The 26,142-nt window shown below is 41.6% G+C and overlaps 1 protein-coding gene across 1 annotated transcript in view; it reads left to right on the top strand.

The window, feature by feature from the left end:
• The window catches only part of kcng4a (potassium voltage-gated channel, subfamily G, member 4a), a 30,001-nt gene extending 9,699 nt beyond the window's left edge, over positions 1-20,302 (top strand). The window contains exon 2 of the mRNA XM_079682386.1: positions 18,565-20,302. Coding sequence (XP_079538512.1) covers positions 18,565-19,449 — 885 coding nt within the window. The 3' untranslated portion in view covers positions 19,450-20,302. The remainder of the gene's footprint in view (positions 1-18,564) is intronic.
• The last annotated feature ends 5,840 nt before the right edge of the window (positions 20,303-26,142 follow it).

The following is a 26,142-nucleotide window of genomic DNA, read 5'->3' as shown; positions in this document are numbered from 1 at the left end:
TTCAAGTTTTGTTCCTTGCGTTGATACAATATCTAAAACAGGCTCTGGTGACTTTTTAGCTTTTGAAAAGAGCATTATCTTGGTTTTATCCACATTTAAAAGAAGCTTTAGTTCAGAGAGCTGAGTCTGAATAATGTTAAAAACAGCCTGTAATTTAACACCAGCCTCCTGAATGGAGGGACCTGCACAGTACATCACGGTATCGTCCGCATAAAAATGTAAAGTAGCTTCATCCACATTTTCACCTAAACTGTTGATATATATGGAGAATAAAAGTGGACCTAAAACAGAACCTTGAGGAACACCATTAGCAATGTTTAACCACTCAGAAGACAGCCCATCAAAGTGAACACATTGGGACCTTTCAGAGAGGTAGTTCACAAACCACCCCACTGCATGGCTGGATATGCCAGTACTGAGTAGCCTCTGTTTTAAGACACGATGATCAACGGTGTCAAACGCTTTGGAAAGGTCAATAAACAGAGCTGCACAACTCTGTTTATTATCTAGCATACTAGTAATATCATTTACCACTTTCATTGTTGCAGTGATGGTGCTATGTTTCTTCCTGAAGCCTGACTGATGTTTAGACAGGATATCATTTATACATAAAAACTCCTTTACTTGTTCACTCACAAGTCGTTCGAGCACCTTAGCCAAAACTGACAATTTAGAGATTGGCCTATAGTTATTTAAAATAGTTGCCTCCCCTCCTTTCAGTAGAGGCAGGACATAAGCAGACTTCCATACTTTAGGAATTGTATTTGTGCTGAGGGAGAGGTTAAAAAGAGAAGTAAGAGGTGGAGCAATAAAATCTGCAGCTATCTTTAAAAAGAAAGGTTCTACGTTGTCCGGGCCAGCCGGTTTCTTAGGATCTAACTTGGATAAAGCTTCATGGACAATACCAACAGTTAAAGGAGTAAAACTGAAAGGGTTTTCCAGACCACATTGTTCAGAGTCAAGGACTGGAGCGTTCACAGAAGCAGAAGCACAGTCAGTGACAGAATCAAACAGAGAGCCACAAGAGACAAAATGCTTATTAAAGCAATTTAGCATGGTGGCCCTGTCTGATATAATGCCAGATGCTGTGGTGAGGTACGGAGGTAGCTCATTTGGGATATCACCAGTGGAAATCGATTTTATGGCTTTCCAAAATTTACTAGGATTATTCAGGTTTTCTGTGGTAACTGACAAATAGTACTTTGACTTAGCACTTTTGACATTTGAAGTAAAGCTATTCCTTAGCTGCCTAAAGCGTAGCCATTCTACCTCTGAGCCTGATTTCCTAGCCTTTGCCCAGGCATTGTTTCTCTCATGAAGGAGACTGGACATTTCAGCAGAAAACCAGGGATTGTTTCGTCCCTTCACTCTAAATTTACGCAGAGGTGCATGTTTATCTATAATTTTTATAAAACCAAGATAAAAATAAGACCATGCAGTTTCTACATCAGCACACAGATCGATTTTTCCCCAATCAAAATCAAACAGATCATGTAAAAAACCCTGCTCCACTAAGTGTTTTTTATCTCTCTTTGTGATGATGCGTGGTTTAATTTTTTGGACCTTAGTGTCCCTAATTGTGGCTACAACACAGTGGTCACTCACATCATTAGCAAATACTCCCACAGATGAGTATTTATATGGAACATTTGTTAAAATTAGATCAATTAAGGAGGATTTATTTGGGGACTTAATATTTGGGCGAGTAGGACTGTCTATAATCTGAGTAATGTTCAAAGAGGTACACAGGTTTTTAAAATCCTCTGACACAGAAGTTAACCAATCCCAATTAAAATCACCAAGCAGCACTATTTCCTTGTAGGAAAGTTGAGATAACAGTTTTGCCAATGAAGATAAGGAGTCCTTGACAGCCGAGGGGGCCCTGTAGCAACCCACCACCATGACCTGTTGACCCTTTGTTACTTCGACATTCACAGCTAAAAATTCTAGTTGTTTACTAACAGATTTGGAAACCATTTTTGTTACACAAAACTTATTTTTGACATAAATGGCAACGCCACCACCTTTTTTAGGACGGTCAGTGCGATATACATTGTAACCATTTATGTAAATGTCAGAGGCCAAGATCGATTTGTCTAGCCACGTTTCTGATAAGACAATGACATCAGCATCAGTTGAACTCGCCCAAATACGGACAAAATCTAATTTAGGTAACAGACTGCGCACATTTAAATGAATTAAACCTAACCCCGATCTAGAACTAAAATCAGCAGGAGTAGCTATTTGACTAAAACTACCAGGTGGACCCGGATTTGGCTGTACATTTCCTGATAGTAACAACAATAAAAATACCAAGCACCTTTTCCTCTTAATCAACACACATACATTTTCAGCTGTTCTAGAGTCACCAGCAAACTTCGCAAAAGTGAGATTAGAGTTCAAAAAACAATTCTGAAGGACCATTGTGGCAGGCATGTGAGAAAGACAGACATTTGACGAAATGAATGTCCGCGACAGTGCAACTAGCAATTGTTTGTGCAACCCATCCGAACCTGTACAGGGGATGTCCACTGCGGGCGGCAGAACGGACCCGCATCCAGCAGAATTGTCAGGATGACTAGCGAACTTCTCCTTGTCCAGCACAGTCAAAAAAAGGCACAGCAGAAACACGACATTTGCCATTTTCCCAGTCCAGCTCAACAGCATCCACGATGTTCCCGAAGCAAAAACACGTCAGGACATTATCACCTTATCATCAGGAATGTGAAATAGACCATTCAAGGTGATCAAGAGTCATAAAAAAACTCCAAGATGTTTAAAATGCTGCTCAGGTTTCGACTGCATAGCAGAGATACCATCTTTAACAGCCTCAAACCACAAGAGGTTCTATATGATTGAACTATATGCTAATTACCAATATCCATTAAATCAATGAATCCATGTGTGTGAATGTACATGCACTAATAATTAGTATTCACATGTATTTCCTGTGTTTATGTCTGAGGGCCATTCGACCATATCAGTGTGGAGCAGATACCATGCCTATTGCGGCCTATCTGGTTACAAGCTGTATTCCCCCTGTCTGATGTGCTGCATGGCTGCCAAGTGGGATTATGGGAGAGAACAGCAAAGTATGAGGTGTTTATCCGGACCTTGCCAGAAAGGGATTGAACAGCACAGCACAGCATAGAGGAGCACAATATCGAGGATAACCATCTTACATCAGATGTTTTAGTGATGGCTGTTTGTGTTACAGTGAAATAGTGATTGCGCAGTTTACTTTGTGGTTGATAAATTACCGTTATGACCTTTTAAGCAAAATGGACATACCCAGATATTCATCCTTTTTTTTTTACAAGTTACTTTGTGCTTTTTTAAAGATCATCATTACAAATAAAGCAAATATTTATCAAGGACATAAAGTTCCATAAATGGTGTAGGAAAAGTGCGTCTTTATAAGGACTTAATGCCAGTGGGCTGAATCTGCGCCCGATTGGTGAAGCCAAAATAAGACTTAACACAACAAACCAGTGACGCTGTTCGCCCACAAAGAAAAACATTCAGTTGCATGCATTCGTCTAAATGTTGTGTGTATTTTATGTTTGGCCAACGTTAATGTAAATATTGTGAATCTTAAAAGCTCAAGCATGCGGCATCCTCTTTGTTAACCTTTTATTACACCATGGGCGTAAGTTGTTCCATCAGTTAAAGTTTGAAGAAATGCTGTGTAACCTAAAATGTGCATAAAGAGCTCAGAATGCCTGCGACAGAATACCTTAAATCCCTCCATGTTTTAACAGTTGGACAGCCCCGATTTTTGAGGTCTCCAAGTGTAGAGGTCCGTGATTGTTGACATTTAGCTCTCTGTGGACACCAATGAGAGATTGGGAGCAGCTGTGGAGGCAGCAACAGATCAGGGCTGAACGGTTAGCACAGTGAGGACACTTATTGGGCAGGTGAGGAATTACACAGACAGGGAAACCAAAAAACACCATCGTACTGAGAGGAGGAAAACACACACGCCAAAGCAGCAGCAGCTTTAAACCCCTGAGATGATGTACTGAACAGCAGGTGCCCCCCCCCCCCCCCCCCCCCCCCCTCCCCTGCAGAGTAGCCCTCTCTGATCACTGCAGGGCATCTCAATCCTATCCTGTCTGGAAAAATTCAAACACACTGCAGCTCCACCCCGACGCAGCGCACCCTCTGTACCGTACCACAGCATTCCCACAGTATGCAGCTTTAAGAGCCTGCGCCAGATCTGTGTTTTGTGTGCGTGTGTGTGTGTGTGTGTGTGTGTGTGTGTGTGTGTGTGTGTGTGTGTGTGTGTGTGTGTGTGTGTGTGTGTGTGTGTGTGTGTGTGTGTGTGTGTGTGTGTGTGTGTGTGTGTGTGTGTGCGTGTGTGTGTGTGTGAGTGTGTGTGTGTGTGTGTGTGTACTCTATTGGTCTCAAGCACAATGCTGATGCACCTATAACATCTTGAATTTGATGAGACACTCAGGAATATTGGATGACAAACTTTAACAATGCTGGACTGCTTTGATGCATTTTGTAGAAGAAACGCAGGGTCCTCGTTTATTACATTGTGTACGTGTTTGTGGGTAGTTTGTGTATTTGTGTGTGTGTATGTGTGTGTAAACTCCTGACAGAGGCAGAATAGAGACTCATGGAGTGTGAAGGGAACCCTATTCTTCAGATGTCAGGTCATCTTTTCTTCATCAGCTGATCTTGTAATCCCTATCCTTCTACACCGCTCAGCCACCTACCATCTATTGTCCTCTTTTCTATCCATCTATCCTCCCCGCCATTCCTCAGTCATTTTTCTCCATTAGTGTGTTTGCGCGTGAACAGGCTGTTGGTCTTTGTCAGTGATAGTAAACTCAGCGGCCTGCACAACAGCCTCATATGGAAATGAAACCACTCCACACTCTGCTCAGTGTACAGTGTCAGTGGAGTCACTGGACATGTCTTTAATTATGACACAGTACATATCAAGTTATTAAATGGCTGCAACTGAGCTCTTAAATAAATAAGGAATGCACCAAAATGATCCATTGTTTTTTAGTTTTTTTTACATGTGTTTTAATAGAAAATCCAAGTCTTAATTATAGAGGCTTTTGCTCAATACGTACCAAAAGCAGGAATTTTACTAAAACTTGAAACACAACCTACTAAGGCACCCTACTTCTCTGGTTTTAGCAAAAATGTATGTGTTTATTAAGTAGTGAACACACAACTGTATAATTGAGTATTTGATGATACTGCACGTTGTGTGAGAGTTTCCTGTTTTGATATAGTTTTGCTGTTGTTTTTCACGATAGCGAATGGAAACCACTATGAATTCTGGGTCGCCGCGGCCATCTTTGGAGGATCCCATCTATAGCAGGGGTCGGCAACAGGCAGACCACGGTACGGATCCGGACCCAGACACCGAACCTATACGGACCCGGACCTATAATCAATACATTAATAGGGGATTTCAATTTTGACGGGGCGATTCTATCTTAACCGCTGCCGACAGGGGGCGAAAGAGACGGGCATGGGTGCGGGAAGGGGGGTGCTGAGGGCGCAGCAGCACCCCCGAGCGCAGTGGTTCTCAAAGTGCCCCCCCCCCCCAGGGGGCGCAGTGGCATAACAAAAAAATCATTAAAAAAAATCATATTTTGAAAAATTATTGACTCGAAAATAATACAGTATGATACAGTACTATTAGGTCTGGGTCTCTGTGTTTCATTTAACCTCGGCTGTGTGTGTGTGCGTGTGCGTGTGTGTGTGTGTGTGTGTGTGTGTGTGTGTGTGTGTGTGTGTGTGTGTGTGTGTGTGTGTGTGTGTGTGTGTGTGTGTGTGTGTGTGTGTGTGTGTGTGTGTGTGTGTGGAACGAGCCATTTTGTGTGCGTGTGCGAGCGAGAGAGAGAGAGCGCACCAGTACCGGAGATCGTTGTTGTTAGCTTCTGGTGCTAGCGAGCTACGCTAACAGATATAAGGAGTTTTTTCAACAACAAAGTGGGGGAGAGTCCTCTCCTGTCAGACTGAGAGACTCAGTGAGCTAAAGGACTCTCTCAGTGTTATCTCAGTGGGTCGTATGTAATGTAATGTAAACAATTATTTCCGAGGCACATGTTTATATGATCATTATAGTTATAAAAAAGTAAGAGAATAAATTAAAAACAGGTATGAAATACTATATGACAGTAAAAAAAGAATACAGTTTAAAAGGGTGATTTGTAAAATATCCATAAAGAAAAAGTAAATCTGTTTCCAGTTCTGTTTCATCTGGGTGTTGAGAGATGTATCCATAGATCTCTTCATTTTGCTCTCAAACTGCACCAGATTGATGCTTTTAACTTCAATATTCAAAAATCTTCCCGGGGAAGCTTGCCCCCGGACCCCCCTATGTTAGGTCCACACACCACCTATAAAAATAGCACTTTACCCCTGCTTACAACCAGGGGCGGACCTAGCACATTTGGTGCGCTAGGCGAGCTTCACCACTGCGCCCCCCCCAAAAAAAATATCAAAACATCTTAACAGTTATACAGTAAAGTACTGCAGCTTTATTTATTACAAGCAAGAACAAGAGCTAAGAATAAATGTAAAGTGCACACTAAAGAATTAAAACAAATAAACAACTTAGCTAACAAACAATAATAATATCAATAACAAACAATAAAAGAATGTGCAAATTTGCTTTCAAAGAAAATTAAGAAGAAATGTAAAGTGCACACTAAAGAATTAAAACAAACAACTTAGCTAACAAACAATAATAATAATAACAATAACAAACAATAAAATAACGTGCACATTTGCTTTAAAAGAAAATTATGTATTGTAAAATATGTTACACATGTCAAATAATCAAAATATAATATGCTAAATAAACAAACAAATACATAAAAATTACAAATTCACTTTGTCTCAAGAACTATTTACATTCCACTCCCTATCATCACACAAGGTTGGCCTACATATTAGCTCCTACTGGTTTCCATTTACAGTGCAATCCTTCTGGCCTTCCTCGCTGCAAAGTCATCAATCACATCATCATATGAAATCTGACCACCAACCTCATGGTTAATACTGATTACAGCCAGACCACTGAGGCGTTCTTGAGCCATGGTGGACCTCAGGTATGTTTTCAAGAGTATTAATTTGGAAAAACTCCTCTCGGCTGAAGCTACTGTTACTGGTAGCGTTGCACTGATCCGCAGAGCAATACACAAGTTGGGATATATTTCGGTGAGCTGCTTTGTGTGTATGAATTTCAACAACTCAAGAGTTGTCATGCTCTTTGATGGCAAGTCAGGTACATTTTCCAACTCCTGAGCCAGCTCCTTCCCATCCAAATCAGATTGCCCTCCATGGCTTAAGGTGTGTGCAAGTGCCTCTGCTTGCTTCATCAGCTCTTGGTGTGGCAGGTCTGGGAAGTTGTACAGAATGCCAAACTTGTCTTGCACATGTTCAAGAGTGGTAAACCTCTCCTTTTGTGCTGACACTGCAGCATCTACCACCACGTTAAAGAACGTTACCTCCAGATTTTGCAAGGCATTCCTCAATGGCTCATCAGGAGACTCATATGAGAAGTGCCTCTTTGTTGACTTCAGCCGCTTTTGCACAAGGACTGCATCCACATTCATGTCTTCACACATGTCCTTGGCTGATGTTTGTGCAGCCACAAAGCCTGTGGCTCTGTAGGATTTGAGAGCTTTTTCAGTCTTTTTCAGTAGACTTACTGCTACATCCACTTGCATTGTTTGGGACTGCAGGACTTTGCTCACCTGCTGAATTTGAATTAACATGTCATACCAGACCACTGTGCACAGTGAAAAGCGGAATGACCCCACTTCTTCTGCCAGAGACTGGGCTTCAATCCTGATGATTGGGTCTTTGGCCTGGTTTCTCACCTCAAGCAGTGCCTCTCTCACAGCTGCGGCTTCATATCGCAGAGGCTCCACAGCTTTCACTCTGCTCTCCCATCTGGTTTCTGACCACATTTTGAGTGAAAGGTTGACGTGTTTCTTGAGGATGGCCCATCTCTGTGTAGAGGCAGAAAACAGGCAGTATAGCTTCTGCACAATGCCAAAAAATGATATGGCATCTTTGGAGCTTTTGGCAGCATCAGCAATGACCAAATTGAGTGTATGTGCCCCACAAGGCACAAACAAAGCTCTTGGGTTCAACTGCAGTAGCCTGGCCTGTACTCCCTTGTTCTTCCCTCTCATATTTGCGCCGTTGTCATATGACTGTCCTCTGCAGTCATCAAAGGCAATCTGCAACTCCTCCAGCCTCTTCAAAATCAGGGCGGACAAACTTTCACCAGTGGACTCCTCTGCTACTAGGAATCCCATGAAGTGCTCTTTAATCTGGGGGTCTTCTTCCAGTGTCACAATTCTGATGACTACTGACAGCTGTTCAGTGTGGCTAACATCCGGGGTGCAATCTAAAATGAGGGAAAAGTACTTGCATTTCTTTATTTCTCGCACTATTGTTGATAGAATCTTTCCACTGATGCATTCAATCAACTCATTCTGAATGGTTTTGCCCAAGTAGCTGTGGTGGGATGTTTGACTTTTAATCTTGTGGATGTGGTCTTTCATCACTGGGTCAAACTGCGCCAAAAGCTCAACCTCTTTCAAAAAGTTTCCATTTGAAGGAGAGTGGAGTATTTCTGTCTTTCCTCTCAATGCCATATTTCGCCCTGCCAGAGACTGTACAATAGCAACCAGTCGTGTCAGCACTGCTCTCCACCGACTCTTCTCTGCCTCAAGGAGGGCCTGCTCTTGTTTGTCTATTGTTGTACCTTGTTTTAATCGAACTGCCAATTCTTTCCATGACGCCAAATTGTTCAGGTGTTCCGGACTATTTTCATGGCTGGTCAAAGCAGCACATGCATTTTTCCAATCCGACAGTCCTGCATTTGTTAAATGAATTTGTTTTGGAGATAAAAGTTGACAACAAAAACAAAAAAGACTGTTCTTCTTTTTTGAATATGTCACCCAACTTCTTTTGATCCTTTCTCCATTTACTAAGGTCCTGCTGAAGTACTGGTGGTGGCAACTTCTCCCATCATCTCTCCTTGGGAAAATGAAATCAGGTGTTATCTGATATGGTCCTCTCCGAACAAACTCTGTCCTCATTGTGTCTGTGAGATGTGAAGGGCAGTCAGCAGGATCGGTTGGTAGTGGATCGTCTGTCTTTGCTGCATCTGGAGGGCATGTGAAGCACATTTTCTCACCTCATATTCACAATATCTTCACACACACACACACACACACACACACACACACACACACACACACACACACACACACACACACACACACACACACAATTTAATTGTTTTCCTCGTTGTTTATAGGAGTGGCTGTAAAAGCCAGCGACATGACAGTGCCTACCGACAATGTTTAACAAGTTTAAAGTGGAAAGGTTTGTCGCTAGTCAAATTGTTTGCGGTCGCTGGTATCCTCCAATGATGGCCAACTTGCTGTTCATGACGTCTTACATCATTCCCATTCCCTATTCTCGTTTACTTAAATTCGTGAAGATTTATTTGTGTTTTGGCATTGTTCGTAGTGTGGAGGCATGCAAGACAAACATAGTTTTCTTCCCAAATTCAGGATAACATAGAATGAGTAATTGATACAAATGTTCATATTGTGACTGAAGTATTTACTTTTTCAACATGCACTGAGCAATCGTGCATACATGCATCCATCAGGTTACAGGAGACTGTCTTAATGATGGATGGAAATGTGAAATGATACGACCCCTTTAATAATCCATGGCTAGTGAACACACTGCTTGATGTACAGTATTTCAGCGAAGGCCAGGTGGCGTTCATCCACACCCCCTGAGTCTTTCTCCGGGTTCCTTTGTCTCTGTCACTGCTAGCCGCCCCTTCACTCCTCCCTCTCCTCTTTTTCCTAGAAGCTTAAAAGTGAGTGCAAGGTCAGTGCAGCAGCATTGAGAATCAGACATTAGTTGTGGAAAGTATGTTGAAGGTCTACTGCAAGGTAAAGCTTATTGATGGGCTGAATCTTTTGTTCCCTTTTCTACCCAAACCCTTTCATGCGGTAGGATCATCATGGGGGGCTTTTTTTTGTACCTGATTGAGAGAGAGATGAGAGACAGCTGTTGAGTTAGAAACATGCTGAGACGGAGCGAGGGACTGAAATTAAAAGTCAGAACGAAACCCCAGGGAGCATTTTTCTAAGTACGATAACAACATTTTGCATATACTGGGGTTTATAGTCATGTAGGGGTTAGAAAAGCACACATCCACATAGCGGCATATACTGAGAGTCGTCCTAATTACCAGACAGTGAGAAGAAGAGCTTTATCTGATCCAGAAGTAGAAAAAAAACACATTCATAATTCAGAGCTTTAGAAGCCTTATCTTGTCTAACAATAAAGCGACACATTTACACTTCAAACCCCTGGAACACAGTGACCCTGCTGTGGAAGCATCAAGCAGCTGTTAGTAATGGGTCACTCTCACAGGGTGGACGGGAGGCTGTCAACAACAATGTTAAACTCAATTAGTTCTGTCAAAAACGCAAGATGCAAGTATGCTTGGATAATAATAATTTTAAAGACACCGAAAAAAGCTGTGCATTTATTTCTTTGTCAGTACTGAATTATGAACTACATCAGTAAAGTCATGTTTTTATTTATGTTTCAATAGATGTTATTGTAATCCAATTGTATAGAAGTCTATGGGGAAATGACCCTAAGTCACACTCAACAAATATTTACCGAATGAGTTTGGTTCCTCCATCACTATTTGTAGGTCTTTTTCAATAAAGCTATATTCCCATTTTGTAAATAATGGTCCCCTTTAGAGTAAAATTGTCTAGGAAGTGGTTACCTTTTGTTTGAAAATGGACCTTTACAATATAGTCTAGTCTTTGTGTTGTCAGTATTTTTGCCTGCGTTTCATCCTCTCCTGTGACTTCTAGTTTCAGAAAAACAAGATGGCGGGTTTTATGTCAGTTTGTGTGTGTTCGTGTGTGAAAGACAAGTATACTTTGAGGCACTAATTTCATCGCTCTGACCATCTGCCCAGCCATTAACGCAAACATCAATGTAACACCCTGAAAATGATCCTAGTCATGCAAATAATGCCAGATGGTTAATCAGGGAGGTGACTGCAAAAAAACATCCAATTACACTGCAGAGTTAGAGCCAACATTAGCTTGTCAATATGGGGATTCTTCAGTGTCTGCTGCAATACTGTAAACTGCAAACTGGAGGTATGTACATCTTTCTGTGTGTGTGTGTGTGTGCGTGCGTGCGTGCGTGCGTGCGTGCGTGCGTGCGTGCGTGCGTGCGTGCGTGCGTGCGTGTGTATCAGTTGTCCTTTGTGGTTAATTATTCATTATTCTGGCTTGAGGTTTCGTTGACAGGCAGGTTAATGGTAGATTGACCACCTCCCTTTTTGTGGGATTCTGCAGGAGTCGTTTGTTGGCATGTGGTCACTTCATATGTCCCTAGAAAGCTCTGTACGCTCCTTGTCTTTTGTCCTAATTTGACATTGAGAGGTGTTAATGCACGGCCGGTAATGTGAAACACCATGTGAGACAGCTGCTTGGGTGAACAGTTGAAATGAGCTTTGCTGACTTTGGTTCCAGAGGGAGTCGTACAGCGGAGATAAGGTCATGGAGATGGTGGGTATTGTTGGAAGTGTTGTGTGAATCTGTGTGTGTTTGAAAGAGTGAGAGACAGAAGTCGAAATCTAAAAGAAATGGCCTATCAAGCAGAGGGGAAGGACGGTGTCGCAATGCCCTGATGGGGCTAATGTCAAAGAAAGAGCAGGAGGAAGGTCATAAATGAGAGCACACGTGAGAGACAGAACATGTGAGCTATGGGGAGGAACAGTCTGAAAGATTAATACAGGATAAACCAGAATACTCAGCAGGACTGGACATCAGAGAAAAAAGGAAAGATTATGGCGTGATAGCAGTGTAAAGGGTCATTTTGAGTCACAGATTTGTTTTAGTGGTAATTCTAAGGGAGAGATCCTTTAACTATTGCTTTTTCCTTTTGTGAAGATCATCTGCTTGAGGAACAAATTCGCCAGTCTCTATTTCAGGTTATTTGGAGAAAATGTGGATCCCAGGTTTTACTTTGTGGGCTGCTGCACTGCTGTCCTGGAGCCAAATTCAATGATTTCAGTTTAATACGCATTACAAACAAGGAGTGAGTGATGAATTCATAACATTGATATTTCCTCTTTTATTATCATGTCAAACTGAATGTGGAATCTTTAGAAATTGATTTGTCTTTAGTGTGTTTGTTTTAAAGCTGTACTAACCAATCTTTTTTGTATATAATATACTGTATGAATCCCTATTTTTCATTTGCCATGTCCCTTGAGAGAATTATCTTTTGACTCTGACATTAGCCTACAATTTATTTATAGCCATTTATAGCTTATGTTCGGCTGTTTTAAACCCTGTTTTCAGGTGCTGCCAGTCGCTGTTATTAGTTTAAAAAGCTGATAAGATCACTGTTTGTAACCTTCACTGCATCAAGTGGCAGACGGATAAAGTAGATGGTGGAAATAGTGGAGCACTTAGCAGATAAACAGCCTGTTATTTCCCACAGGAGTCAGTGGATGGGAGGATTAAAAGAGTTTAAGAACCTGAACGTGAGTGGATTTACCTTCATATGTCAGGTGGTCAGAAACATGACTCCAAAGGAATGCTAATGTTGCTTCAAGACTGCCGAATCTTAACAACTTCAATACTGTATAATGTCAGATGTGCAAGAGTGACACTAGTTTGTAGTATTCCTTGCCATACAGGCAAGGAATACTATTACACAAGACATCTTTTTTTCAAATATAGTTCTTTATCATTAACTTTTAGAATGTTAGCCATTTACAAGTGTTCACAATCAATCAATCAATCAATCAATGTTTATTTATATAGCCCAATATCACAAATGTTACATTTGTCTCAGTGGACTTCACAGTTTGTACAGAATATCAGTATGACAATACGACACCCTCTGTCCTTAGACCCTCACATCGTACAAGGAAAAACTTCCAGAGAAAACCCCACAGTTTAAAGGGAAAAATGGGAGAAACCTCAGGGAGAGCAACAGAGGAGGGATCCCTCTCCCAGGACGGACAGACGTGCAATAGATGCCGTGTGTAAATTGAAAAGATAATACATTTGCAACATAGGTAGTCCAAATGTTTTGAAATGCATGTGTGTATAATAAGAAGATGAATCCACGAGGATATCCATCCAGGACTTATGATCCAGGACCGCAGCCACGACTCAAGATCCAGGACTCGCAATCCATGACACAGGACCGCAGGATCATCCATGACTCCGGATCCCGGCGTATATAGACACCAAAAAGAAAGAAATTTGGGGAAGCTGGGTTAATCGGAACATGAGAGTACACAGGTATAGACAGAGAGAAGGAAGAAGTAAGATGTCCCCCGACAAACTAAGCCTATATCAGCAAAACTAGGGGCTGAATCTAATCAGCCCTAACTATAAGCTTTATCAAAAAGGAAGGTCTTAAGCGCACTCTTAAAAACGGATAGGGTGTCTGCCGTCCGAACACAAACTGGAAGCTGATTCCACAAAAGTGGAGCTTGATAAGAAAAGGCTCTGGCTCCCATTGTACTTTTAGAGACTCTAGGAACAACCAACAACCCTGCATTCTTGGAACGCAATGCCCTAGTAGGACAATAGGGTATAATGAGTTCTTTAAGGTAAGATGGCGCCTGCCCATTAAGGGCTTTGTAGGCGAGAAGAAGAATTTTAAATTCTATCCTGTGTTCTATAGGGAGCCAGTGTAAGGCAGCCAGAACAGGAGTAATGTGGTCCCTTTTCCTAACTCTGGTTAGTACACGAGCTGCAGCATTTTGAATCAGCTGAAGCGACTTGACTGACTTCTTGGTACACCCTGATAATAAGGAGTTACAATAATCCAGCCTTGAAGTAACAAATGCATGGACTAGTTTCTCTGCATCGTTTTGAGGCAAGATATGCCTGATTTTTGCAATGTTACGTAGATGGAAGTAGGCGGTCCTTGAAATTGATTTTATGTGGGCGTTAAAGGATAAATCCTGATCAAATATAACACCAAGATTCCTTACAGTCTCACTGGAGGCCAAATTAATGCCATCCATAGTTAATATATCTTTAGATAATTTGTTTCGTAGATTCTTCGGGCCAAGTACAATAACTTCAGTTTTGGTCGTGTTTAACATCAAAAAATTTAAGGTCATCCACGTTTTTAAGTCCTTGAGGCAGTCTTGAATTTTATTTAGATGATTAATTTCATCAGGCTTGATTGATAAATATAGTTGAGTATCATCCGCATAACAATGAAAGTTTACAGAATGATTCCTTATAATATTGCCTAACGGAAGCATATATAGGGTGAACAAAATAGGTCCAAGCACTGAGCCCTGTGGCACTCCATGGCTAACTTTGGTTTGCATGGAAGATTCATCGTTGACACGTACAAACTGAGAGCGTTCAGATAGATAAGACCTAAACCAGCCTAAAGCAGTTCCCTGTATGCCAACTAAGTGCTCTAGTCTTTGCAATAGGATATCATGGTCGATAGTATCAAATGCAGCACTAAGATCGAGTAAGACAAGAATAGAGACAAGTCCCTTGTCAGAGGCTATTAGAATGTCATTTGTGACTTTAACCAGAGCTGTCTCTGTGCTATGTTGTGTTCTAAAGCCAGACTGAAAATCTTCAAATAAATCATAGTTTCTTAAGTAATCACACAGCTGTTTTGCGACTGCTTTCTCAAGAATTTTTGAGAGGAACGGAAGATTAGAAATAGGTCTATAGTTGGCTAAAACCTCTGGATCGAGGTTGTGCTTTTTAAGAAGCGGTTTTATCACTGCTACTTTGAATGATTTTGGAACATAGCCTGATAATAAAGACATATTCATAATATTTAATAAAGAAGTGCTAATTAATGGAAAAACTTCTTTTAACAGCTTAGTTGGAATCGGGTCTAAGATACACGTTGATGGTTTAGAAGAGAGAATCATTGAATTTAATTGTTCAAGGTTTATGGCTGAAAAGCATTCTAGTTTACTATCTAGTGTAATATTATTAGAACTTACGTTTCCGGGAGCTGTTGATAACACAAGAGTTTGTTGTAATGATGGATTAGAAACTCAATTGGTGCTGATTCATGAAACCCTTTGTGTAGCAGCACAAACCAAACCTTATTATTTTAATTGACCTTTCTCTTACCCTAACCCTAACCCAATTAGAAGGATGAAGAAAATGTAATGAAGCACTGAGACATATCTGCTTTGTTTGCTTGTGTTCAACGTTTAGCTCACACCACATACTTCAGGGGCAAATACAACACTTGTGAAATTTAATTGACACATTCGATACATGATAATGTACATTAGCTGTTGAGTTCCAGTCAATACAAAGACTTGCTGTTTAGCAGAGTATATTCCAAATTGAAATACTAATGAAGATCCAAAGTGTTGCATATGCAAGGCAGACTCTTAAGAAAATTTGAAAAAAAAAAAATGATGCACATACTGTAACTCTAGAATATTTCCGGGAGATGGATTGTATGGATATAGAACCAGGGGCCTTGGGTTTGAATATTTAACTAAAAATCATATAAATCTTCATGCTTTCATAAAAACTGTTTCAAGATGGAGAAGGTCAATGTTTTGTAGCACAAAAGTTCTGAAAAAACCTCTGAACCCTCAGAACCGTTAATCTTACAAAGTTAATAACCCACTGTTGACTGAGTGGAGCTTTTAGCATCTTTAGAGCGAGATATTTTCTTCAAGAGTTGGTGGATTGCAAAACAGAATTAACGGTGCTTTTCCCCCTGATCTGTTCGCCTCACTTAAAATAAAACTCTGTTGCGGACCACATGAAAGAAACGAGGGTGCCCCAAAAGGTCGGTTTTGCTTTCAAGTGGACTCTGTTTGGGTTTGTTTGTGGTGTGAAAGTAAACTAAGCAACCAGGCCTCTTTAATAGCAGTAATGATTTTGGCAGAGTCTATAATGGGCTATAAAAGATGCTGCCATGACCAGTGCAGTTTTAATACTGTAAATATGGATGCAGAGTATATACAGCCCAGTACTTCTGCTATTATCACTACTACCGGCATCACCTTAAACTCACAAACAGTGGAAAAAAGCAATTTATTTAAAAAAGAAATTTTCTTAATCTTCTAAAGTCTACAGTAAGTGTCAAATCTAACTTAATAAAAGGAGAGCATATACTCTGCAACCCTATAAATAATGCAGATACACATCAATCCGTAGGAAAGAAGTGAAGGCTAAGAGTCACACTGGGAGGAGAGTCAGTGAGGAAGTCAGAGAGGACACGGGTGATAAATGAGAGCGTGAGGAATAGGACACGTGTGTGAAGGATGCATCATGCATAGAGGGACAATGGAGGGGGATGTGTTTCACTTAGAGGAACGCTGGCTGAATGAAGGAATTAAAGTAGAAAGAGAGCAGGGTGAGGGCCAAGTAGAAAATGAAGGATGAGAGGGAGTTCAGGGAGGGTGATGAAGGAGGAAACAGAATGAGTGATGAGAAGGAGGAGACAGAGGCAGGAAGTGAAAAAGAAGGGGTGGAGGAGAGAGAATAGATAAGAACGGAAAATATATGAGTGGCAGTGGCTTAGAGATAAAGGAAGAGTGAACGATGAGGAAGTGGGGAGAAGCTAGATAATGAAAGAAGAAGCCCTAAATCAAACTTGAATAATGTTCATCTTAATGATACATCAAGGCATCTGGTCTCATATTCATTTTTAGAGGAATAATATGTAAAAAGATTGTTGATACGACTGAGAAAATGCATTCACATGTACTGGGTGTTGACTGAAATGAGGTTCTAACCAAGAAAAATGACAGCATCAGTTCTTTAAGCAATAATGAAATACCTCTAAGTCAGGGGTGTCAAACTCAAGGCCAGCGGGCCAAAACCGGCCTGCGACTTCATTATATGTGGCCCGCGAGAGCTTTCAAAGAATATAATACGTTTATTATAAGGTTACATGCCGCTTTACAGAAGCACGTTGTCCATAAACTACAAGTCCCACAATGCATCTCATTTACAATTATTTTCCCTAGACTTCTGCTTTCAGACGTAGTTAATTATTAAGTTATTACCTTACCCGATAATAATCCAATGCAGAGGCAATAATGTATAATAAATTATTTTATATATATAATATATTTATATATGTATATTTATATAATCTTAAAGTCACAACCGGCCCTTTGAGTGCAACCATAATGCTGATGTGGCCCGCGATGAAATAGAGTTTGACACCGCTGCTGTGAGTGATAAAGACCCCCAGCAGATCTGACAATTATGACCCCTTTATATCAGAATCAAAAAAGGGGAAGATGAAAGTGGATGGGGCCGACATGACACTAGTATCTGGACACAACTGATCTTAGTTTTTGCACTGACCTTCTATTAATCATCAGTCAGCGCTGGGTTCTGGGTTCTGGGACCATGTCCGCAACTAGTCATCAGCCTTAGCCAAGTAATTATCATTTTTAACACATCAAGAAAATTCATTTTTTACCAAACCACAATGTTACCCTACAACCCCAACGATTTAAATGATTTGTCCTTAGTGCACTCTCATGTCACGGCATCATATTATAAAAGCTTACATGTGTTATTCTGGAGACAAGTGGGAATAAAATGTTGTTAAATTTGGAGGAAACGGAACCTCAGACCTCCTTCTCTAGACCATCGTTTCAGTATTGCTTTTTGAAACAGCTATAAGCTATTTGAGTTGTCGAATGGTAAACTAGTTTATTTCAAGCACAACCAGGTCTTAAGAGATTAAGTTAAATTCTGTAAACATTTTGTCAAGTCCTTTCTAAGCCTGGGTGTTCCTTTAATGGCAACCCAATTAAATATTGACAACAATACCCACAAAAGAAGAATTATATTATACAACAAGTTTTGTAATACATTTTGTTTTCTGAAGGATTTTTCCCCACTGAGTTTTCTTGGGAGTAATTATTTGTGAAAATGTCTATTAAAGCACTTTGTATTTGCTTCAGTGCTAGTCTCCAGTAATAGTTAGTGCTTTATAGAAATTCAATCTTCTTAAGTATGAAAAAGACTCAATAATACATTCAGTGATTGCAGCAAGATTTGAAATGTGAGGTGGAATAAAGGCGTAATTTGTCCAAAAAAAAAGAATTATGTTTACAGCAGACTTTTCAGCTCCTAAATCTCTTTTGTATATTGACACAAATGTTGCGTTGCTTTTCCTTGATATTGTAGTTAGAGGGCATGCAAACCTGATTGCTTTCTGTCACGGTTCCCACAAAGTGTCACATTAGTCTTTGAAACCTGCCCTAATGAAATAATTGATTTATAGTGTCACTGCATTATCTGTCTGTGCTGCTGCAGTACCTTCATCCAACTGAGTGTCTGTAACTCATGATTTATGAATGATTACAAAGGGTGATTATCTGACCTCAGGATTTTTGTCTTCTCTCCATCTCATCCGATCTGTCTTTCCCCCTGTCAAACTCCATCTCTCATCCTCAATCTCTCTGTCTCTCGCTTTCCCTCTTTCTCCTCATTCTCTCTACCTCAGGGTGAGTGTTCGTCTAAGTGCTACAACATGTTCATCATAGAGACGGTGTGTGTGGCCTGGTTCTCCCTGGAGTTCTGCCTGCGCTTCATCCAGGCCCCCAGCAAGCTGGACTTCCTCCGCGGGCCGCTCAACATCATCGACGCCATGGCCATCCTTCCCTACTATGTCTCCCTGGTGGTGACGGAGGAGGACCCCAACCTGGACCACGAGAGGCCTGGAGGAGGTAAGGGTTACTTGGACAAGCTGGGCCTTGTGTTGAGAATCCTGCGGGCGCTGAGGATTCTCTACGTGATGCGGCTGGCTCGTCACTCCCTCGGCCTGCAGACGCTGGGGCTGACGGTCAGGCGCAGCACCCGTGAGTTTGGCCTCCTCTTGCTTTTTCTCTGCGTGGGCGTCACCCTCTTCTCCCCGCTGGTCCACTTTGCTGAGAGCGAACTCACAGGCACCCATGACTTCAGCAGCATCCCTGCCTCCTACTGGTGGGCCATCATCTCTATGACGACAGTGGGCTACGGCGACATGGTCCCCAGGTCCATTCCAGGACAGGTTGTAGCGCTAAGCAGCATCCTCAGTGGGATCCTCATTATGGCCTTTCCTGCTACCTCCATCTTCCACATGTTTTCCCGCTCCTACCAAGAGCTGAAAATGGAGCACGACCGGTTGTTCAAAGAGGAGTGTGCGGCCGCTGCAGCTGCCGCTGCTGCTGCCTCAGGGGAACAGCAGGAGGGAGGAGGGGGTGAATGGAAGGAGAACCCTGCTCCACCTGGGCTGGGGTTACATCTAGACAAGGAGAGTGTGCACTCACTGGAGCCCCTCACTCTGTTAGGGAAAGGTGGTGAAGCTGCAGGAAATAACAACCACAGCCTGCCAGCAGAAGCTTTCTGAACAGAACTCACATTAACTGACTCAATCCTAAACTTCCAAGAAGATACCAGTCCACTAATCTCTGTGTTGCACACAAAAATAACTGCAAATGACTTTTGCTCCAAAGGATAGATAAGAAGATATACATTGTATTGGTTAAGGGAGATTAAACAGACAGCCTTTCTTTTGCTCTTTGGTCTGCTGCTAAGGAGCTCTAATGTGCACATTGTAGACTGCACGGAAACTGATAGACTTAAAACCCTTTAACTTGGACGGTCCAGTTTGTTTGACCGGAAAGCCTCTGCAGCAATATTAGTAACCCGCTGCTTCCATGAACATGCAATATTCAATCCAAAGTTGCTTTTCCTTCCACTGTGAAAATACTTAGAAACCCAACTGCAACTCCTTAGTTTCATTCTCATTCAATTATTTAAAATAAGTTGCCTACAGTATGCCCTGGAAAAGTGTCTCATACTGAATACTCTACTTTACTGTCATGAATTCAAAGAAGTGCTCCTCCTAAGTTTATTTTTTGATAAGCTTAAAATTCATGTTCTGAGAAGAAATATAAGCAAACATATAGTTTGGCCCATATATATGATATATGATATCCATCACTATCTTTCTTATGTACTGTATGTTTGGATGACTCAGAGATGACTACTCTTCCTTGACTTCCAGGATAACTGTGTGCAAATATTATAGAAATATGATCCTATTTTTTTTGTTTTGTTAATCAGATGAGGAAGTGAAAGCGTGAAGAGAAAGAAGAAATGTTTGTGGTGGGGAGAAAGAGTATGAGTGAGAGAGAGAATGAGCGCTAACTACCATGACTTGTACTTTGCATCGCTCCAAATAAAAGCTCTCCTGGTAATCCATTTTCTGGGCTGCAGTTTTTTGGTTGGTTCTGAGTATGAAAGTATAATCTCCTTGGCTAGCTCGGGATGCTCAGTCAGAGTCCTGTCGCTGAATCTTTCTGAGAGAAGAAGAGAGAGAAACAGCTGTGCCAGCCAAACCGACAGATAAATACTCTGTGAACAAACATTCTCTGACAATCCGCTTCTTACATCACTTCCTTGTTACACCACTCTGGCAAGGAGCCTGGCTACAAATCTTAGTTATGGAATCCTGGGATAAACAGGTTGTCTCGTCCTCTCAGTTTCCTTCCCAACTGGTCGGATCATTCTCCCTTTTCTGAGAAAAGTGCTCAGCTGCTTGGGGTCCAAAAATGATGTGGAAGCATGCAGGGACATGCCAGATGTGGATGTAATCTAGATTAAAGTTGGGATTAAAAACCCCAGCGGCAACTAAACTTCCTCCAGTTGCTTAGGATTTGATTTTGGCTTATTGTGGCATCTCACTCCCATATGGCATCCCACCGGCTGTAGGTCTAGTAAGATTTATGGAAATAGGAATTTGTAATCGGAGCTGCCGTGAAAATATATGGCATACCAACCCAGTCGCATACAAAACTACCAATCTGCCTGGAGCTATACAACTTTGTATGATGAGATGTGATGGATTACACAGTCTAAGGCTCTTATCCATCTGTATATCAAATAGTTTAAGAGACATCAATATCATGAGCAACAGCAAATGCATGATATTTCACAGTACTGATCATAACTCACCTGGATCATAACTTTAAAATTGGTTATATGGATAATGCATCCTCACATCAACAATAACGATGCACATCAGGTAGTAAATGTGTTTTTAGTTTTAAGATGGTAGAATTGCCTCAGTGGGTTTATTGATGAAAATCCACAGGAATAAAAAAAGGTCTGTCACAAGTCATTTCAATGCTGATGTAAAAGGAAGTGAACAAAGCACCCCTTTATTGTCATTCTCGGAAGTAGCACAAAGAATATCATTATAAAAACTTGTTCAAGGACATTTGCTTTTGTCAAATTATGGCAAAATGTAGGGCCCAACTAGCGGGGCGCTACGGATACAGTAGCTATAAAGCCAGCGTTCACCGCACTGAGTATGACTTTTCCACATACGAACACAACTCGTCCCGTCATACACGCCTCATGCCCGCCGACGCCTTACACACACACTCATGGAAGGGGCGTTCTCTCCCCCTAAATACAGTGCATTACATAACTGTAAAACTTATCATACGTAACTTTGCACTTCTTATACTTATTTGATAACTACTATATCCCTTGGTTACTTGAACATGCTACAATATTATTAACCAGTGTCCTACTTTATTAAAATATTGATATATGAAATATTTGTATTGGAACAGTTTTAGATGTAGTAATGCTGTATCATATTTCAGCCACCAGGGAGGGCAATGCCCCCCCTGCCCCTCCGCAAAATCCGCCTATGCCAACTAGCTTAGTTTAGTAAGACTGGAAGCAGTGGGACTCAGCTTGCCTTTCTGTTAAACTTTAAAAAGTACTTTTAAAGCTCAGAAAGGATCCAATATGATTATATTTTTTTAGTTGTACACAAAGAGAAATGTATAAACAACGAGTTGTGCTTTTACCAGTATTAGGTCAGGGTCAGACTTTTTGACCAAAAGAGTGAGGCCATAACTTAGAGGCAAAATCAGTAAATCTGAATCACAATGCCATTTAAGTCATTACCCTTTTTTCCCAATGTAACACTTTAACACTGCGATAAAATACTCATCATGCTACAATATAAATCAAAGGGTGGATAACACCTCTTTCATTTTTTTAAGCGTTTCCCCACAAACCTCTTATTATAGGCTGGATAAATGACTCACATTAATTATGTTAATTGCCTATTCTCGAACTGCAGCCATTGGAAATACATTTCGTTTTTAAGGCACTTGTTCAGTCCATTGTTGCTCTTTAGAAACTAATAAAGTGATATCAGTGACGAGGCCATTAAACAAAAATCACTGGATGTAATTAGCTAAAATTATGTGATTGTTTCCCAAATTACCAAAACAGCCAAAGACCAGAAAAGCCGGAACATTTACATGCACTTTTAAATGGTACTAGGATAATTCCCTATTGTTTAAGTAAAGATTTACGAGCTCATATATATACGGTATGTAGTAAATTGAGCTTTCCCAAACATATACATTATTTTACTTCGCACTGACTTTCAGCATCTTGCAGGCAGGTAAAGCAGAGGTTGTTTCTTAGGATCTCATTGGGATGGATCTCCTATCTGGTCCCTCTTTCAGTCCTCTCTTTGCATCGTATCTGCATGCTTATCTTATACTTTGTTTGTGCCAAAGTAATCTGCATTTGCTAATCTTCAATGCATGACCAGAATATGGCCCCTTTACCTGTGGAGTCAGCACAATACTTGATTCTTTATCTTTGCTTCTGTACAGTTATTTTTGTTTTGTTTTCTTTGTTTCATCTTCCTTCATTCTCTTCTTTATCAAATCAACTTTTTAACGGTATTGACGTGCGCTTTGCATACTGTAAAATGTAGGCAAAACGCAGACAACAGCTTTTAATGAGAGACCTGGCAATTCTCTCTCACTCATACAGACATAAACACACAGACAATGCTCTCTCGCGCACGCCTACTCACGTTGCAGTCTGAGTATTTAGTGGGTGTTTTACTTGCTCAATGAGAGTCTTAAGGTTGAAGGGGTCACCGCATGCATTCATTGTTCCCATAATGTAGGCGTTGGGAAGTCCTTCGAGACTTTGACTGTGATTAAGAAGGCTGAACAAATAAACTTAACTTGAAAATGTGTGTGTCTTGCTGCTGTAAGGATGGAGGTTCTGATGGATAGGGTGGAAAAGTGCTATGTGTTTAGATGGTATATAAGGGGATGATGAAGACTCGGCAGACACACCAGATGAATCGACTGACATGTATGTCATCTGCCTCCCTGCTAGCCCTTTGATGTTAAAGAAAATCCTCGCAAACCTCATAACAAATATGGTAAGAAACAGTTTAATGGTATTCTCACAATAGGTGCATTCACACCGCAATACTTTTCCCACAAAGGTTCATGAGAACTTAGTTCATCAGAACTCTTTAGTTCTGATGAACTAAGTACAGATCGCGTTCACACCGGAATAAATCCCTGGGGGTGGATTAGGCAAATTAAGCCGCTGACGTCACTTCTTCTTCTTCTGCTTTGAGTTTACTGGCAGGCCGCAAACAACTTCACAGCGTATACTGCCGCCCAAAATCCCCGGCCGGAAGTCCCCGGTTGTTGGGGACTGGCTTCTACTGAAGCCTTCCGAGTAAATCGCCAGAACGCCGACACCTCCTCATCTCCACCGCTCACATGTTTTATTTTGTGTTGCCATAAGTTAGTCTCTCTGCGTTTCTGCGCTGGGCTAATGCTAATAAAATGGTGGCTTCACAACACTTTTTTTGAGTTTTACGGGGCGTGGTTTGCAATCCGCCCAGCTAATCAGAAATATAGCTCTTTTCTCACAAGAGAGCTGCATGAGAGTCCCTGCTCTCTAGCAGGGACGGAAAAGGGGTAAAAAGGTTCTCATGAACTAATTTGAGTTCCGGCTCTTTTTGGTGTGAACGTGACAATTCGGAACTATATCGGAACTAAAGTGGGAAAAGTACTCCGGTGTGAACGCGGCTATTATTATTCTCTCTCCTGCCTCTCTGATTTCGCACAAAAAACTATTCAGCTTGGGGGAAAATGTTTCAAGTAGTGACTCAGTACTTTTTAAAACTCAAATATTAATGAAATTACCATGTTTCTCTCATCAGAGCATTCCTGAGGCAATGTGAGTCAAAGACTGGCCTTTTAAAGAGCACCTTGCAGGTTTTTTTTTTTACTACATTTATGCTTAACCTTGCCTGAAAATTACAATTAAAAATGTTAATGCAGGATTTGATATGTTTTACAAGACATAAGGGCAGGAATTCAGAGGAAAAGGAGCCGTTTTGAGCTCGGCTACTAAAAACTGCTTTTTTTAACGTCATACGTCAAACGCGTCATATTACGTCACATGGGGGAGTTAACTTTCTCGGACTCGTTCTCTGCCCAATCCGCGGTAGTAGTTTGTAGTTGGTTTGAGCGGTTGTGATTTAGTGATCTGGTATTTTTTCGGTACTTTTACATTGCATTTCACCATTTGTAATCATGGTGAGCTTGTGTTTGTGCAGGTTGCACAAACTCAAGCCTGTCAGGGCATCGAGTCCACAGTTTCCCTCACGGGAAAAGGACCGGAGCTAGCGTTCGTTCCTGGGTGCGTGGTGCATCCACCTCCCTGGAGCACATACTCCGTCTCCACAGCTTTATCAAGAAACTGTATTACATCTCTCTCCCCCCCTTCGCTGCTCTCTCTCTCCCCCCTTCGCTGCTCTCTCTCTCCCCCCTTCGCTGCTCTCTCTCCCCTCCGGTACACGGCACCGAGAGTGTGGAGTTGCATTAGGTAACGCTGTGGTGGCTGTACTGCTCCAGCCGTCTCCTTTGTGTTTGTTTGTTTCCCCCTGTCTGCAGTGGCGTTTTCTCCTGGAGGCCAAGGGAAGCCAGGCTTCCTCTGTTTTTTCGGATTGTAATTATAATTTTAATAAATAAATAAAAACACTTTGTTTAGTTTCGGAAATTCTTTGTTCTGTGTTGCTGCCGGCCCGTCTCTCCCCCATTCTCATTGAGTATTTTACAAAGAGTGAAACAGCGCCCCTCTAGATGTTATGGTGAAACAATAGATTGCACTCTCAGTTGCGAGAGGAGGCTAGCCGAAATTGGCTTCCCTTGGTGAAAAAAATGGAGGGATTGACCAATCAGATGAGGCTAACGTCATGCCCCTGCCAACCTGTGATTGGTCAGGGCCATGCCAAGGGAAGCCAGAGGCGGCTGGCTTCCCCTGCCTCACAATCCAATCAAATCGCATCAACTGAGTGGTGCAGTGACGCGTTCTAAAACCCGGAAGTAAGCTGCGCTCGGTTTGGTTTCTCTCGACAAAAAAGCAATGGGATTTCTCCACAGGGTTTTGGAAAATAGATCAAAATAAGGTCAGTGGAAAACGAACCTGTTAGATAAATGCACGTTTTGTTCAGTCGGATAATAATGTCTACCTACTTTTATAATTTTCTAATCATAAATCTAATCGATAGAAGATAGATGGCGCCACTGCACCACTCTCACCGCCGTTAGAAAGTAGCAAGCAACTGAAGCAAGTGCAATTATGGACGGTGGAGATTTTGAGTATTTAATCAAAAATAATTGTACTAAACTTCCGCTACAGCAGCAACAACAAATAAAATCTGATGACAGGCCAATGCCCAAACTGGAGCTGTGTACAGCGAGGAACAAAGGAGCGAATCGGACGTAAAACGTCTCCTGATTTAGTTTGTGAATGAATGCTTATTAGAGTTTCGGCTGGAGAGTGTGTGCGGACTGGTCGGTTAGATAACAGGCGTGTGTAAGTCCTGCATCTGTATGATACAAATGTGTGTAAAATGATACCGGGTGCTGTAATCACTCATCTGGTTACGTTATTACATTGACCACCACACCCCCGACCCAAAAGAAAGGACGTATTATTGGCTTCCCCTAATTTTTTCCCCACGCCACGCTACTGCCTGTCTGTGTTGTTTGTGTGGGCGTGGTGGCTGTCACTCCTGGCTCCCGGCTCAACCTCCACTCACCTGCTTCAATCAGCTGTGCACCCTCCCCGACTACACACCTGCTTTCCATCAAGCCATTTACAACGGCATATCAACGGAGGCTCCACAACCTATCTCCGCCAGATCGTCAAGTATCAACCGTATCTCGCGTCTCCCCTC

This window comes from Notothenia rossii (genome assembly GCF_949606895.1).
Source record: "Notothenia rossii genome assembly, chromosome: 5".
Taxonomy (NCBI): Eukaryota; Metazoa; Chordata; class Actinopteri; order Perciformes; family Nototheniidae; genus Notothenia; species Notothenia rossii.
The sequence above is the reverse complement of the archived record's forward strand: the minus strand, read 5'-3'. Positions and strand labels throughout refer to the sequence as shown.